The 17,500-nt window shown below is 43.4% G+C and overlaps 1 protein-coding gene across 3 annotated transcripts in view; it reads right to left on the bottom strand.

The window, feature by feature from the left end:
- The window catches only part of LOC130121456 (transcription factor 4-like), a 114,340-nt gene that overhangs the window by 61,261 nt on the left and 35,579 nt on the right, over positions 1–17,500 (bottom strand). For all 3 annotated transcript variants that reach the window (XM_056290245.1, XM_056290243.1, XM_056290244.1), the window contains exons 2-4: positions 10,495–10,600; positions 4,641–4,789; positions 3,636–3,783 (exon numbers count right to left, since the gene is read on the bottom strand). In XM_056290245.1, the coding sequence (XP_056146220.1) occupies positions 3,636–3,783; positions 4,641–4,789; positions 10,495–10,600 (403 nt within the window). The remainder of the gene's footprint in view (positions 1–3,635; positions 3,784–4,640; positions 4,790–10,494; positions 10,601–17,500) is intronic.

Here is a 17,500-nt window from a genome sequence, read left to right as displayed (position 1 = left end):
CACTAGCACAAATATGAAATCCACATGCTTTGTGCAGGATATCCTACATCGATCAGTCGTAAAAAAGAAAAGTTGAACAGCCTTTGCTTCTTCTTTTTTTCCTTCTTAAATTTGTAAACCATTCTCGGCCGGTCCACCTTAACTAAGGTGCCACACATAATAACTATGCATTATGCACTGACATAATGCATTATGCACTGACATAATAACTATGCATTATGTCAAAGTGTACACTTGTAAACAGTAAAGTAAGAATTTATCAGTGTAATTTATATCATTGTTTATTTATTAATCTCTTATGCATAGAAATATGCTGTTCAGTTTATTACACAAAATTAAATTTATAGCTTTGTACACACAATCCTGCAACGATAATCTTTATGAAAAACTGCAAAAACAGCCTAATAAAAAGCAAGCCGGTTATATTAACTGCGTGCTGGTAAATGGTGCCTGGTGGTGGACACTTTTATTGGGTGTTGCCATTTGTTTGGTTGAGTAAATGTTATTAAAGCGTTTACTTGAAATAAAAAGCAGTGACGAGGCGTTTGTTCCGTCTATGCTACATGACTGAAAAAGCAGATAGGTACTGGAAGAGCTGCATTACTGTGGAACTAGCTAAGCTACTGTCACACTGCAGAAAAAAGCAGTTGAGCTGGTAGCGTGGCTAATGCTAGCAAGCTATTCCCTAACACTGGTAGTATAGTATGGCATTAAAAAGTAGGTTTATAATATAGTATATTATAGTGTAGTATAGTGGGGCATAGCATGTGCAGTAACTGTGTAGTGTAGAGTAGGATAGTATAGTGTTGAAAAGTAGGCCTATAATATAACATATAGTATAGCACAGTATAATACAGTATGGTGTTTTATAGCACAGCTTAGGATTGTACACTATAGGGTAGGAAAGTATGGCATAGCACAGTGCAGTATGATATTAGTATAGTATGATATAGTATAGTATTAGTATAATATAGTATAGTATTAGTATAGTATGGTACAGTATTAGCATAGTATAGTATTCGTATAATATGGCATAGTATAGTGTAGTATATTATGGTATAGTATTAGTATAGTGTAGTATAGTAGGAAGAGATGGAAACGGGGGGGGCTAACGGGAAAACCGAAAGTAGTAGTAGTAGTGCAGTATAGCATAGTATAGTATGGTATGTTATAGTATTAGCACAATGTGGTATAGTATTAGTATAGTTAATATGGTATAGTATAGTGCAGTATAGTATAGTATGGTATAATATTAGTATAGTATAGTGTAGCTTAGTATAATATGGTATAGTATTAGTATAGTATGGTATGGTATAGTGTAGTATAGTATTAGTATCGTATGGTATAGTGTAGCATAGTATTAGTATATTATGGTATAGTATAGTGTAGCATAGTAGGGTATAGTGTAGCATAGTATTAGTATAGTATGGTATAGTATAATGTAGCATAGTATTAGTATAGTATGGTATGGTATAGTGTAGCATAGTATTAGTATAGTATGGTATAGTATAATGTAGCATAGTATTAGTATAGTATGGTATGGTATAGTGTAGCATAGTATTAGTATAGTATGGTATGGTATAATGTAGCATAGTATTAGTATAGTATGGTATAGTGTAGCATAGTATTAGTATGGTATGGTATAGTGTAGCATATTATTAGTATAGTATGGTATGGTATAGTGTAGTATAGTATGGTATGGTATAGTGTAGCATATTATTAGTATGGTATGGTATAGTGTAGCATAGTATTAGTATAGTATGGTATGGTATAGTGTAGCATAGTATTAGTATAGTGTAGTATAGTATAGTTTATAGCGTCATTAGAAATGATAAAGTGATTTTGAATTTTTTAACTTGATTCTTTGTGTCTTTCTTGCCTTTTAGTCTCATTTAACTTTCTAACTCCCTCTCATCCCTTCTTTCCATCTTTCTAGTTCTTTCTCTCCCTCAGTCATCTGATCTCACTCAGTCATCCACTCTCTCTCTCTCTCTCTCTCTGTCTCTCTCCCTCTCTCCCTCAGGCTCTCACTCAAACTATGTCACATTTCCCTTCCATATCTCATTTACTCACTGTCTCTTTTTGTTGTGTGTGTGTGTGTGTGTGTGTGTGTGTGTGTTTATAGGAGAGTAAGTAAGAGCAACAAGACTAGAAAGGAACAGGGTCGTCAGTGTGCAGTGTGTGTCAGTGTGCATGTGTGAGAACACGTGTGTCATGTGTTTATGTTTAAACCACAGTTGTGTTTTTTATTAAGTTCATCTTCTGTTTACACTTATCTGTTCTGTGTGTGTGTTTGTGAGAAAGAGAGACACAGACAGAGAGAGAGACGGAGCGAGAGAGAGAGCAAGAGACAGCGATGGAGAGAGAGAGAGACGGAGAGAGAGAGAGAGCATTCAGGAATGTGTGCGATGGCTTTCAAAATTTAAATCTGTTTCTTATTGTCCTTATTTGTTCTGCTGGATTCTAAGCAAGGGGTCTGTATGGTATGCTGAGAGAGAGAGAGAGAGAGAGAGAGAGAGAGAGAGAGAGAGAGAGAGAGAGAGAGAGAGAGAGTGTTTGTATCGCTCTTTATAGATATGTGTTTTATGTGTGTGTAAATGAAAGTGCATGTTTGAAACCGAGGTCTGACATTACTGGCGAGGGAATCACTTGTCTCACCATCTTCCTCACTGTTTTTTTGCTTCAAGTGAGGTCACTTCTCATAAGGTTTCCATTTTTCCAGTTTAACACATTTTAGACCCGTGTTTTAATTGTTCGAAACACAACTGTTCGACAACGCCGCCTGGTTACATCACATCCTGCCGAAGTAAAGACTTCAGGTTCGATACCGCAGGTGTACCATATACACAGCAGTCATACCTATGGATCCATGAGAGCCTGAACGATCAATAACGCAACACCTCTAAGCCTGGGAGGAAGAGGTTACCTGGTGGAAACCCACGCCTCCACAAAAACAACATGACAACTCCACAGAAAGGCTGGGATTCAGGCGTCCAGGTAGCGTTGCCTACCAACACAGGGCTCGTTGGTTCGAATCCCTGTGTTACCTCCAGCTTGGTCGGGCTCCCCTACAGACACAATTGGCCGTGACTGCGGGTGGGAAGCCAGATGTGGGTATGTTTCCTGGTCGCTGCACTAGCGCCTCCTCTGGTCGGTTGGGGCACCTGTTCGGGGGGGGGACTGGGGGGGAATAGCGTGATCCTCCCACGCGCTACGTCCCCCCTGGTGAAACTCCTCACTGTCAGGTGAAAAGAAGCGGCTGGCGACTCCACATGTATGGGAGGAGGCATGTGGTAGTCTGCAGCCCTCCCCGGATCGGCAGAGGGGGCGGAGCAGCGACCGGGACGGCTCGGAAGAGTGGGGTAATTGGCCGGGTACAACTGGCTTATAGAAAAAAAAGAAAGGAGCAAGGCTGGGATCGAACCCAAGACCCTCTTGCCGTGCAACAGCGATAACCACTAAGCCCCAATGTGGCCCTGCAGCTTAATTCGATCAAACTCGAAGTTCGGTGAGTCCTGAAACTGCCCCAGATGTGGTACAAGCATCCCTACTTTTGATTCGTATGAATCATTAATCGTTAGTTACTCTTCAAAACACGTGCAACTCACGCTGCAAACGGACAAACGCACTCTTACCCATAATGCTGTCTGTTCCATTGGTGGGGGCGGTGCAGGAGGCGGTGCTGTAGTGATTGGCTCCACCCCCGCCCCCTCCCCCTCTGTGGAAACTGGACATGGGAGGGAGGCTGGAGCTGATGTCTGCAGATGAATGGGATGGATAGCTCTGCAGAGAGGGAGGAGAGGAAAAGACCAGCGTTTAACCGGCCCTGTGGGAGGACACGAGGCAACGTGATGATACGACAATGATCCAAGGAGTAGAGCATAAATATTACAGGTGACAACAGAGAAAACACACTGCGGATAAAGACGGCATTTCACACAACACAATTCTCCCACTGCCTTGAAGTACTGTGAGTACTCAAGTGTTAGCCGCCCACAGATGTACTGGTTATCGTATAATTTCCGTTTAATGTCCCTGTAATTTACAGAGCACGTCTTTAGTTTGGAGCCGGGATGAGACATCAGTAAAAATATATTAATGCAAATAAAATGATGACAAAATTAACTGGAAAAAAGTATCACGATATCCAGTCTCACGTCATGGTACACAGTACAGAGTTAAAACAAGTAAATGATATTTTTACAAGGAGACTAGGTAGCTTAAAGTCCTCGGTCCATCTAAAATGGTTAACCCTTAAACGCAACGGTTAAACCCCTTTATAAACTTCTGCCCCTCATTGGACCCCCCTGCAATCATTTGCTACCCCCTTACCAACCTTAAGCAACGGCTCAATCTGAGTTTGTAATATTGTCTGATGCTGTAAAAGGTTCGTTTGCATGGGTAATGTTCTTAAACATCATATTTAAACTGACCCATATTTTCAATTACGATCAGTTGAGAAAAAAAAAAAACCCCACAAAATGCTTATTTTCAATCAATAACTCAAAACTGTTCAGTTATGGTTCAAAAATAACTCGATTTTAGATGGTCAGATAAATCACAGATTGGGCTCTTTAGCGCTGCTCACTGTCACCGTTTTCCTCAAAACCAGGGTTTAAATATGATGATTGACAGCTCACCAATCTGTCATGGGGATGGATTCCGCAGTAGGAGGAGCTCTGGGTGGGGCCATGGGCAGAGTTCCCACCCCCGAGCATGCTGCCATGGTAACCTTGCTGGCTCATACTACTACTGCTGCTGCTCCATGGGTCCCCACTGTGGTGGCCATCTGATGGATGGAGAGAGAGTCATTTTATTTCCATCCAACTGCCAAGTGAATTTTAAGCACACTTTTCTTAAAGCGAAAAAAAAAAAGCAAATTAATTTGTGTATCCATGAGATCTGTTTAAGCAATTACAACCCTGAATGTAGTTTTACACGTTCTACTTTACACGTCCATAATCCGGCACCCACGAGAAGGATCGCCCGGTTGAGATGAGGGAACAGCTGATCATGTGATTAAATTTTATTCGTGTTTCATTTCTTTACTCGATAAATGCGTTTCCACCACTCATTTAGCACACAAACTACTGACCAAAGGCAAGAGTTTTTGGCAACACTTACTATGAAGCTTGCATCTATAATGCCCTATAAACATCTATAACGCCCTATGAGTGTAGCTATAAGTCATTGTAAGATTAATTATAACCATGTATACGCCCTCACAACACCTCATAACCACCTTTATGATACATTATGTCAATTTAAAACGGATTAATGCATTATAAATAGGTTTATCTGTCAAATGCCATAATGCATCGTAGCCAACTTGTTTTGCTGAGAGATGGATAGTGAGACTTCAGTGCTATTTCACAGTCTTCAGCCATAGCCGTTAGCCATTGTAATACACATTATAGGAAAGTATAGACGTTATAGATGCAATATATGCTTATAGTGCGTTATAGATGCTTATAGGGCATTATAGATGCTTATAGGGTGTTATAGACGCAAGCTTCATAGAACGTGTTACTGAGGTTTTTTTTTATATCGAGGAAGTTTATCGAATTTTGCCATTTCCATCTAACTTTTCTAATGCAGTACTTCATAAAGTACAATAAAATGCTCTGATGGAAACATGGCTAAAGGAAAACAGAGACAGAGGTAGAAAAGAGGTAAAAAGGAAACTGTGATGCACTTGTGTATGTGTAGGTTCATGTATGTGAGTACAGCTGTGTTTTTATGTGTACTGTGCATTTTGATTTTCTATTTTCTCGTTTAACAGATGCTTTCATCAAAAGCAATTTACAGGAGACTCAACAGTTGGCAGATAGATTTAAGTGTTAGCGATTAGTATGATCGAGCACAAAACAGTAATGTTATTGTAGCCAAGAGTGCAGGTCATGTCAAGTGGATCTGGAGTAAGTGAGCCTTAGGTAATTAGGAGGAAATAAAAGGAGAATTAAGTTATAAAGTGGAAGGACGATGTCATATTTCAATATAACTGACATCAGAGATCATATCATGCCGTGCACATAGTGGAAGTCGAGAAGTGCTGCAATTCAGTTTAAGAGTGATGAAGAATAAAGGATTGAGGCTGATCTGAAAGTGGAGAGTTTAAGGAATTTCTCGAAGGAAGGAAGTGAGTCAATAGCTCGGATGGAAGCCCGGAGTTCATTCCACCATTATGAGGTCAGGTGAGATTAAAGTCTGGACCTAGATCTGGTCAGTTACATTTATATGTGTGTGTACATTCATGTCTGTGCAAGTATGTTTATATTTACGTGAGCTTATGGTAAGATGAGTACATGTACTCCCAAACAGGCTTCGTGTGTGTGTGTGTGTGTGTGTGTGTGTGTGTGTGTGTGTGTGTGTGTGTGTGTGTGTGTGTGTGTGTGTGTGTTGTGATGTGTCTAGTGCAGCATTCCAGTGAGATGTTGCATATAGGGGTGCATGTGACCTTCCTCCCTTAGCCCCAGCCACTGGCCAACCAAGTTCTGGGTAAAGGAAGCCGAGCACGCAAGTCTTCCAAGGCCAGTACACGGCCTGTTCCTCACCAAGACTCCTACCATGCCTCCTCGTGGCAGCACACAGTAATTGGCAGTCTTGCAACTCCAGGTTAAACTGGTAGGAGATCTCACAGCTGCAGTGGTCCCCAGAGGCATGATGACTGGGCCAACCCTGCAGTCAGCCAACCACTGCCTTACCTTGCTGCTTTGTGGGTAAGTCCAAGAAGACAAAGGCTATGAGAGCACACCCCGAGAGGAAAGCAAGCTATGGCAGCAAACTTTGACGTGGCATCTGACAGACTGGACCAACGGCAGCAGGGGGAGATGCCAGTCATCTTGGTACTATCCCTTGCCACTGGAACCCATCTCCTTTATGTCAAGAATGTCATATTGGAAGTAGCGTAATCCCCATGTCACTCTAACCATGTACCTACAACCACTTGTTGGGAGTCTTCCATCTATACCCTACCTCTTAAAAAGTCTGCTGTTGATGGGTTGCCTGGTGATGAGAGCTGGGCTGAATGACCTGGGAGCTCCTAGTCAGGCCCCTACACAGCAGCAGCACAGGGTATTGGATGCTAGCAGCTGAGACTGAGTGGCAGCTGCTTTCAGCAGACCCCTGTGTGTCTGAGCAGCCCTCTTCAGGGACAACACTGCTCACCCTGAACAGGGAAAGGCCTAGAAAAGGGGGCCCAAACATTGTCTACTCAAAATGTTCCGGGATAGGCTACCGCACCTATCAGGACATTTAGTTTCGATTGTGGTAGAAAACACAATAGAAAAGTAAAGCACATTCCTCTACGGCTTGCAGTATAGAATATTAAGAACTCTCATGGACTCTAGCCATGTTACAGATAGGCCTGGCTGTTGGATTGCACTGATCGCAACAGAGCTAAAGCGATACAAAATCCATATCACTGCCCTGAGTGAGACTATACTCCTTGGCAAAGGCTCTCTTAGAGAAGAGAGCAGTGACTATAATTTCTTTTGATAGGGGTACCCAAGAAAAGGCAAAAATCTGCATGGTGTGGGACTAGTAATAAAGAACTGCCTCCTGCCCAACCTGACAGAAACATCCATTGGAATAAGTGGAAGACTCATGTCTCTCCTTATCCCGCTTGCTGAGAAACAGTATTCCACCCCTTTTAGTGCTTTTACACCACTGCCATTTGAAGATGGAGTAAAAGATTGCTTCTACCAGCAGTTGGACAATGCCCTAATTAAGGTCCCCAAGAAAGACAATTCTTCTTCTGGGGGAATGCAAGTGTCGGAAATAATCATGAGGTTTGGAAAGGAGTGATCAGATGCCATGGAGTTGGGCATGTGAATGCTAATGGTCTTAGGCTCCTGAACAACAGCTCTCCATAACCAACATGTTCCAGATGAAGAATAAACACAAAACCTCCTGGATGCACCCATGGTCAAAGCACTGGCACCTGATCGACTACATCAATGTTCGAATATTTTACATTAGAGATGTCTGTATCACTCGAGCCATGAGAGGAGCTGAGTGTGATACAGACCAATGAATGACAGTAGCTACACTACACCTCATGGTATGCCCAGCGGTCCACCTTAAAAAGGCCACCAAAATGAGGCTACATTGCACTAAACTCAGAGATGCAGATGTGCACAACAACCCACAGTGTGTTCTAGCAGAGTAGCTTGGAGACACTGAACTCAAAAGGACTACCATCAGCACCCTGCTGTGTGAATCAGCACCCCAGACTATTGGTTATAGTGTAAAAAAGCACCAGGATTGGTTTGATGCAAATGCCACACACATCAGCACTTATGGACAGTATGCACAGAGCACACAAAACTAGCCTGATCACCCTGCAGGAATGGCAACAGCAAAGACATAGTCCAGCAGGAACTGGGATACCTGCAGAATGAGTGGTGGGTTTCCAGTGCTCAAGAAATTCAAAATTGTGCAGACAAGCATGCACAACTTTTATAATGCCATCAAACCATCTACGGACCAAGAAGCTGCTCTGTTTGTTATATTAGAAACACTGATGGATCCACTCTCATAAAGGACTAGGTCAAGATCACAACGATGGAGAGAACACTTCGAAGCACTCCTAAATCACACCAATACAGTGCTCCTTGATAAGCTTCCATTGCTGCCCACCATCCAGACCCTCAATGGTCCACCATCCTTCGGCAAAGTCTTCTCATTCATCAGGTCACTGAAGAACAAAAAAAGCCCAGGTCTTGATTCTGTCCCTGCCAAAATTCTAGCAAGAGGGTTACCTCTGCACCTTAGCAGTTTACCAGTTCACTGCCAAGGTGTGGAATCAGGAATGTATTTCTCATCAGTGGCGGGACGCAAATATTGTCACCATCTGCAAGAATAAGGGTGATAAATCTGTGTCCAGAACAGCAGGGGTATATCACTCCTTGCAGTGGCTGGCAAAGTACTGGCAAAAGTCATGCTCCACAGACTGGTTGACAACATCACTGAGGGGCTCCTTCCAGAGTCCCAATGTGGCTTCAGGAAAAACAGAAGCACTATGGACATGATCTTCACTGCAGGACAGCTGCAGTTGCAAGAACAGACGCAAATCCTGTTCAATGCATTCGTTGACCTCTCAAAGGCCATTGACATGGTAGACTGTGACCTCCTTTGGGGGGGAGGGGTCCTCCTGCATTATGGCTGCCCCCACAAACTTTGTCAACATCTTGCATCAATTTCACGAAAGGACGACCGCTAAGGTTATAGTGAGTGGAACCGAGTCTGAGGCTTTTTGTGTAGGCACAGCTGTAAGAAAAGGCTGTTTGCTTGCACCAGTGCTTTTTAACATCTTTGTCCTCTGCATGACAACTCTCCTGCACAGAGTGGGGTGACTATTAATTTTCGTCGGGGATAAGAACCTCTGCGACATCAAACGGTTCCAAGCCACCACAAAGCTCAGGTCAGTGCGCATACTCAAGCTACAGTATGCTGACGATTGTGCTTTTGTGGCACACATTCCAACAGCACTGCAAGCCACTCTTACAGCTGCTGTGAGGGTATACAGTTGAATGGGGTTGTCTGTTAACATCCCTAAAACAAATCCTCCGCCCATGGTCATCTGATCTCCGACCAGAACTTCCCAACTTTTACATCTCAGATTCTCCTCTTGCCCTTGTACCACACTTTAAATACCTTGGTAGCATCCTCTCTGGTGACTGCAACATCAATCAGGACATCCAGAACAGGATCCAACAGGCCTCGTGCTCCTTTGGACGCCTGACAGAGCGGGTCTTCACCAACAGCAACCTGCACCTCAATACAAAGATTGCAGTCTATCAGGCAGCGTGCCAATCCACACTTCTGTATGGATGTGACACACGGATGCTTTACAACCGCTACCTGAAACAACTTGAGGCCTTACACATAAAATGTCACCAGTGCATCTTGAAAGTGACCTGGCAGGATCGCATCTCAAAACTTGAGCTTCTAAAATGCACCAGCAGCAGCAGCATAGAGGCCACCATCTTTCACCACCCACTCAAATGGCTTGGCCACCTCATCAGAATGCCAGAGGACCGCATCCCTCAAAAGGTCCTTTATGGCCAACTGAGACTAGGACACCGCTCAGTCGGTGGACAAAAATAGAGGTTCAAAGACCAGCTGATGGTCTCCTTAACAAGTGTGGGCTCCACCCTGGCACACTAGAGATGGCAGCCGTTGATTGACCCAACTTGTGCCGTCTATGTCATGAAGTGTGAAGCTTGCTGAGAAAAAAAAAGCACCTGACAAAAGTAGCGCAGCAGACACAAATCCACAAGCACGGTTAATCCAACACCACCCTCTGCCAGTGCCTTTATGTGCACTGCCTGTGGAAGGACTTTACTGCCACCAAAGGACTCATAACAAACAAAAATAGGAGTCATCACCGGACACGACGGACAGCCTGAAGGTGTGCATGTGTGTGTGTATGTGTGTGTGTGTATGTGTGTGTGTGTGTGATTCTTGCATTTTAGCGTGTTCCAATAATACCTGGCATGAAGAATGAGCTTGGGAACCCAGTGCTAGGAGGTTTCGACGAGGGATAACCTGGCGAGTCCCTGTTGTAGTCCGCTGTGCTAGCAGATGGAGCGTACACCTAAAACACAAATGGAAAAAAAAAAGTCAACCATATATATTTCTTCAGAACAACTCTTGTGTCTGAAATGGGCAACAACGGATGCATTAGTTAAAGGTGCTGTGTGTATTTGTACTTGAATCCTGACCTCCGTTGTTCAGAGATTTGAATCACAACAACAAATCAAAGCAAGCAAGACAAACTCCCAATGATACGCAGCACATCTGTCATTTTCAGATGTTCTCAATAGATATCATTTTGCTGTGATCAGCACTATTAGCGGAGAACTGTGGAGTTACGCCATGTCCTTAGGGGACATGATTTCAATCAACAACAAAAAAAAAAAAAAAACTTATTTGGCCAACTCCTGTGTACAGAAATCTGGAGCGTCTGTGAGGTCTGTGAGCCATTTATTTTTGTTTTAAATCAACTCCTGCTGACATCCACTAGTCATATTATGATATTCACTTGTCATATTATGCCATGTGTCAGGCAGTTTTCGTCAACAATCTGCCAAAACTATACACTTAACAAAGGCCTTTTGGTGTATCAGCCATGGTGGTTATTCAATATCAAGTTTTGGTTCGTGCCCCACTATTTAATGCATGGTTCCTTAACCACTGCTGCTTTTCTTCTTTTCTCCCACGTTAAGATTAACCACAAAACAAAACACGTTTTCATTTCTTTCACACTCATAAGTGATGAGTACAGGGATGGGAGATCCTATTGTATTGTTTTTGCAGTGCATTTATTGTGTTAAATTGTGCAGCATAGAAAAAAGGGACGCCAACAATACCAACGGAGAATGGATGCAGCGTGAGTGAATGAATGAATGAGTGAAAGCCTTGCATTTATCCTGTATTATTACACAGTGGTAGTCATGGGTAAAAAGTCCTCCCCTCATGTAGTTTTTCCACATCTATCCTGTATTAGCATTGTAGACAGTGACAACAACTGTAAAAGACCTCCTTCATGCATTGATCCCCTGTCTGACTTGTAACAGTACTGTACCTAGTATCAGTCATTGCAGAAATCAACACTTATAAAACATTTTTCATACTGTTCTTCGCCACCTCTTATGATAAAAATGACACAAAATATGACATTTCCAAAACTCTCCCCCTAGAGGTCAAATTACAGAATGGCAATAGTGCAGCAAAAATGTGGGACTTGAATGGTACAGAAGTCCGGATTCAACCACATCCAACATACTTGGCTCTAAAATAGGTTCTATAGGCTAAAGGCTCTCGCTGCATATAAAGGCAGTGACACAGGCGATCCTAGGGCCATCGCAGCACCTGTTTGTAAGATACATTTCAAAGTTCCTCTTGCCAACGGAGGCACCACACTGAATACAGCAAACATACTATCTCCCACAACCACCTGATCTCTACAAGGAACGCAAAGCCTGATAGGAGTGATAATAAAAGACCGATATATGAGAACTGTAATTTGAATTACATTGCTGGTTTAACAGCGGCGCTAACATCCAAAAAAGTGCTGACGTGCAAATTAATTCATCTCCCTTTCCCAGGTCTCATCCAACAAATAAAAAACGAGTTTATCGTGCTAAAAACCCAAAACAAACTGTCTTAAGCCATGCGAGTCTGTTAAATTCTGCACAGGGAATCTAATAATACATACATGCACACACAAACTCACTGAATGCATACTTCACATGGAGTCATAACATCACAACACGTCACAACATTCACAATTTCCTGACGTTCACACTGTTTCCTCATCCCCAGAAATCAGCCAATGACAGAACCCATCAGGACCTGTTCTGTGAAACATTCAATTAAAACAAGATCAAAACTAACAAGTTAGCGATTCATCAGTACTGCTGCGATGGGTAAACCTCACACTGACAGCTAGCACACTAAAATACTACCTACTGATACACATAGTACACAGACAAAGTACCTCTAACAGACTAACATAGTACCACGGTACATACTGATACACATGGTACACAGACATCAGTACCTCTAACAGACTAACATAGTACCACAGTACATACTGATACACATGGTACACAGACATCAGTACCTCTAACAGACTAACATAGTACCACGGTACATACTGGTACACAGAGAACAGTACCTCTGATAGACTAACACAGTACCACAGTACATACTGATACACATGGTACACAGACATCAGTACCTCTAACAGACTAACATAGTACCACGGTACATACTGATACACATGGTACACAGACATCAGTACCTCTAACAGTATTAGCACAGTACAACAGTACATACTGATACACATGGTACACCAGACAACAGTACTAACGTAGTATCACAGTACATACTGATACACATGGTACACAGACAACAGTACTAACGTAGTATCACAGTACATACTGATACATATGGTACACAGACAACAGTACCTCTAAAAGTACTAACGTAGTATCACAGCAAATACTGATGACACACATGTGATTAAGACACATAACTATAAAAAACATGCAGAAATAAGTAAATGTACGTGTGTATTTATGTTTCCCCCCCACAGATCATGGTACTGTAAGTGAGTGGGTTGTGTTAGCGGTGCTGCTGCTCGTGTGACTGGGTCAGCGTGGTAACTTCGGCGTTGGACAGCGTTGATGCCATGTCAGCTACATGAGGTGTTTACTTGGCCAGGGCATGACTTCATGTAGTAGTGTGAAGAGACCCCGGCACTGGGCAGTACCCCAAACATCACTCCAGCTACCAGTCACAAACACTGCTGAGGGAGCGTGGGAATTATATGCTTGGGTCAGGAAACACACACACACACACACACACAGAGTTGTGTCTGTAGATGTTGTTAGGGCTTTATTGTGACTTCCTCCCCTGATCTCTTTTTACTGTTTCTCCCTACAGAGAGCTCGCTTTGTGCTTTGATCATAAAACATCTATTGATCCTAGGTTATGTACTACCATAAATGTAGGCACACACACACACACACACACACACACACACACACACACACAATGTTTAAAAATGCTAGAAGCTGCTGTGTACCGGAGTCAAATTCCTCATATGCATAGGTACACTTGGCCAGTAAAGTGTTTTCTGATTCCTCTCCTCTCTCTCTCTCTCTCTCTCTCTCTCTCTCCTCTCTCTCTCTCTCTCTCTCTCCTCTCTCTCTCTCTCTCTCTCTCTCTCTCTCTCTCTCTCTCTCTCTCTCTCACACACACACACACACACACACACACACACACTAGCAGGGAGAATGTTCTCACCAAAACAACCAACACAATCTGATCAATCGCCGCAAATCCGCCGCCACCGGCACCGCAAATCGACACAAAATGAACACAATTTCGCAAATAAATCAAATGTTTTACTTGGTTTGTGAAATATTTCTCGAACTGTGCAATCCTTGGTAAGTGCTGATCCTAAAGATTCCTTTCCTTTTGTTCTACAGTGAGTATTTCTGGAGTTTTAAGCGAACATACAAACATACACTCTTGCTTTATATATCATCCATTATCATCCACCCATTATCCGAGGTGCTTATCCCAATCGGGGTCGTGGGATGCTGAAGCCTATCCCAGCAGTCACTGGGAGACACCCTGGACAGGCTGCCAGGTCATCACAGGTCCAACACAGGGTCCTTCCCCATGTGCCAATTCCACATGATAAGGAAACACTTAGGTAGGTAGGTGAAAAACCCTACGTCTCCCACCCACTCCATGACGTGCTGGTCAGGGACAGGAGTACTTTTACTGATAAGACTCATTCTGCCGAAATGCACTACAGAGCACCCAGGAGGTCACTCCTTCCTGTGGCTATCAAACTTTACAACTCGCCCTTCAGAGTGTCAGACACTCTGAGTCAATAGTCATTAGACTGGCCCATCCACTTATTTCAGTCTGTCAGCATCCTCTTAACTCATAACTTGGTTATAATCACAATTACATTTAACTGTGAAACACCAATTTAACAGCACTGTAACTCTGTGCAATAATTCAATTCAATGTGCAATACAATAATTCTGCAATAATTCACTATGCAATACAATAATTCTGCAATAATTCAATGTGCAATACAATAATTCTGCAATAATTCAATGTGCAATACAATAATTCTGCAATAATTCAATATGCAATACAATAATTCTGCAATAATTCAATGTGCAATACAATAATTCTGCAATAATTCCATATGCAAAACAATAATTCTGCAATAATTCAATATGCAAAACAACAATTCTGCAATAATTCAATGTGCAATACACGTGTGTTTGTTTCATGCTGCAGGAATACAGTATAGATAGGGTGTTATATGCTCGAGCATGGTGCGCATATGCCATACATATTTTATTCGGATTTCTTTCTTTTTTATTTTATCTTCTATTTCTAATTATTTCTATTTTCTTATCTTGTATCTTGGTATTTTTTCTTTACTAGAATATGAGCTTTTGTAATAGGTCCCAATTTACCCTCGGGGATTAATAAAGTATTCTGATATATATACCTGCACACACCTACACCACTGTGTGTATTCAACTCAAAACAGGTTGTGTCATGCTGACATTTTGTTCCTCCACCGTGTCTGGCAAGGCTGGTAGAACACCCAGATTGGCGTTTAGAAAGAGTGTGTGTGGGGGTGTTGTCTGGGAATTTTATGTGAAGAATGTGCTTATGTGGTGTGTGTGTGTGTGTGTGTGTGTGTGTGTGTGTGTGTGTGTGTGTGTGTGTGTGTGTGTGTGTGTGTGTGTGTGTGTGTGTGTAAAATAGTGGGAGTGAGATAGAGGCACAGACAGACGGACAGGAACAGGTGCAAGGAGACCATGCTCTGGTAGGAGTCACTTAACCCTTACTTCCTGAAATGCCTTCTCTCTCTCTCTCTCTCTCTCTCTCTCTCTCTCTCTCTCTCTCTCTCTCTCTCTCTCTCTCTCTCTCTCTCTCTCTCTCTCTCTCTCTCTCTCACACACACACACACATACCCTAGCATTGTTCCCATGGTTGGACAGTGTATCTAGAGTTACCATGAGAAAGCCTCGCACATTATGTCAACCCACTGAAAAACCTCAGTATCTGAGCGATCACAGCAGCAGTAGGAAACCCAGCGGAGTTTGGTGCCATGCCTATCTCCACTACAACACAGTACAGACACAGCAGTGTAACCAGTTCAGCAACATGCTGTTTCATACCATATACTGATCAGCCAAAACATTAAAACCACCTGCCTAATATTGTGTAGATCCCCCTCATGCCAACAAAACAGCTCTGGCCCGTCGAGACATGGACTCCACCAGACCTCTGAAGGTGTCCTCTGGTATCCGGCACCAAGACGTTAGCAGCAGATCCTTTAAGTCCTGTAAGTTGTGAGGTGGGGCCTCCATGGATCAGACTTGTTTTTCCAGCACATCCCACAGATGCTCGATCGGATTGAGATCTGGAGAATCTGTAGGCCAAGGCAAACACCTCGAACTCTTCGTCATGTTCCTCAAACCATCCCTGAACAATGTGTGAGGTGCAGCAGGGGGCATGATCCTGCTGGAAGAGGCCACTGCCATCAGGGAATACTGCTGTCATGAAGGGGTGTACCTGGTCTGCAGCCATGGTTAGGTAGGTGGTACATGTCAAAGTAACATCCACATGAATGCCAGGACCCAAGGTCTCCCAGCAGAACATTGATCAGAGCATCACACTGCCTCCACCCGCTTGCCTTCTCCCCATAGTGCATCCTGGTGCCATCTCTTCCCCAGGTAAAAGATGTGCACACACACACCCGGCGGTCCACATGATGTAAAAGAAAACATGATTCATCAGACCAGACCACCTTCTCCCACTGCTCCATGGTCCAGTTCTGATGCTCACATGCCCATTGTAGACACTTTGGGTGGTGGACAGGGGACATCATGGACACTCTGACTGGTCTGCAGCTCTGCAGCCCCACACACAGCAAGCTGTGATGCACTGGGTTCTATCATACCTGTCTACCTGTGTACCTGTCTGTCATAGCCAGCATTCACTTCTTCAGCCTCTTCTGTGGGATCGGACCAGACGGGCTAGCCTTTGCTCCCTACATGCATCCATGACCCTGTCGCCGGTTCAGCGGTTGTCCTTCCTTGGACCACTTTTGGTAGGTAGTGACCACTGCATACCAGGAACACACCCCACAAGACCTGCTGGTGTGGAGATGCTCTGACCCAGTCGTCTAGCCGTCACAACTTGATCCTTGTCAAAGTCGCTCAGATCCTTACACTTGCTCATTGTTCCTACTTCCAACACATCAACTTCAACAACTGACTGTTCACTCGCTGCCTCCATACGTCCACCCCTTGACAGGTGCCATGGTAACCAGACGATCCATGTTACTCACTCCCCTGTCAGTGGTTTTAATGTTTTGGCTGATCGGTGAATTTCCAACAGCACAGAACCCCATTAGCATGCAAGTAAAACAGCATGTTGGAGTCAGTAGAAGTAGAAGAAGTCAGTAGAAGTACAGTAAAGGTCAGTTAGAGTGCTGAAGCGGGGACGGCGAAAGAAAGGAGAGAACCAGAAAGAGAGGCGAAAGGAAACAATCAAGTATTACACCAGCTCGTAGCAGAATAACCCTCCTGCAGCTTTTTATAATACTGACTGACTGGTTTCAGGCCGTCTCTGCCGTAAATAGAAACATAAAGCGAGGAAAATAAATGGAAAACTGTGAGTGGAAGTGGACAGAGAGGGGAGGGGGGGAGGAGGGGGGGGGTGAGGCCTTGTTGTCCTTGATTGTTTGTGTGCGATGCCTTTACTCTTTGTTATTGGCTCAAAATGTGGAACATCTGTTCAAGTTTCTAAATGTCCTTTCCTCCTTTCCCACCCCTTCATCCTCCGTCTTGTCTTCCTCTTCTCTTCCCTCCTTCCTCTGTTTTTTTTTTTTTTTTACCCCCCTCGATTTCTCCTTTCTTCCTTAAAACAAGGCCTGTCC

Source organism: Lampris incognitus, chromosome 12 (assembly GCF_029633865.1).
Source record: "Lampris incognitus isolate fLamInc1 chromosome 12, fLamInc1.hap2, whole genome shotgun sequence".
Lineage (NCBI taxonomy): Eukaryota > Metazoa > Chordata > Actinopteri > Lampriformes > Lampridae > Lampris > Lampris incognitus.
This window is presented reverse-complemented; position numbering and strand designations above follow the sequence as displayed.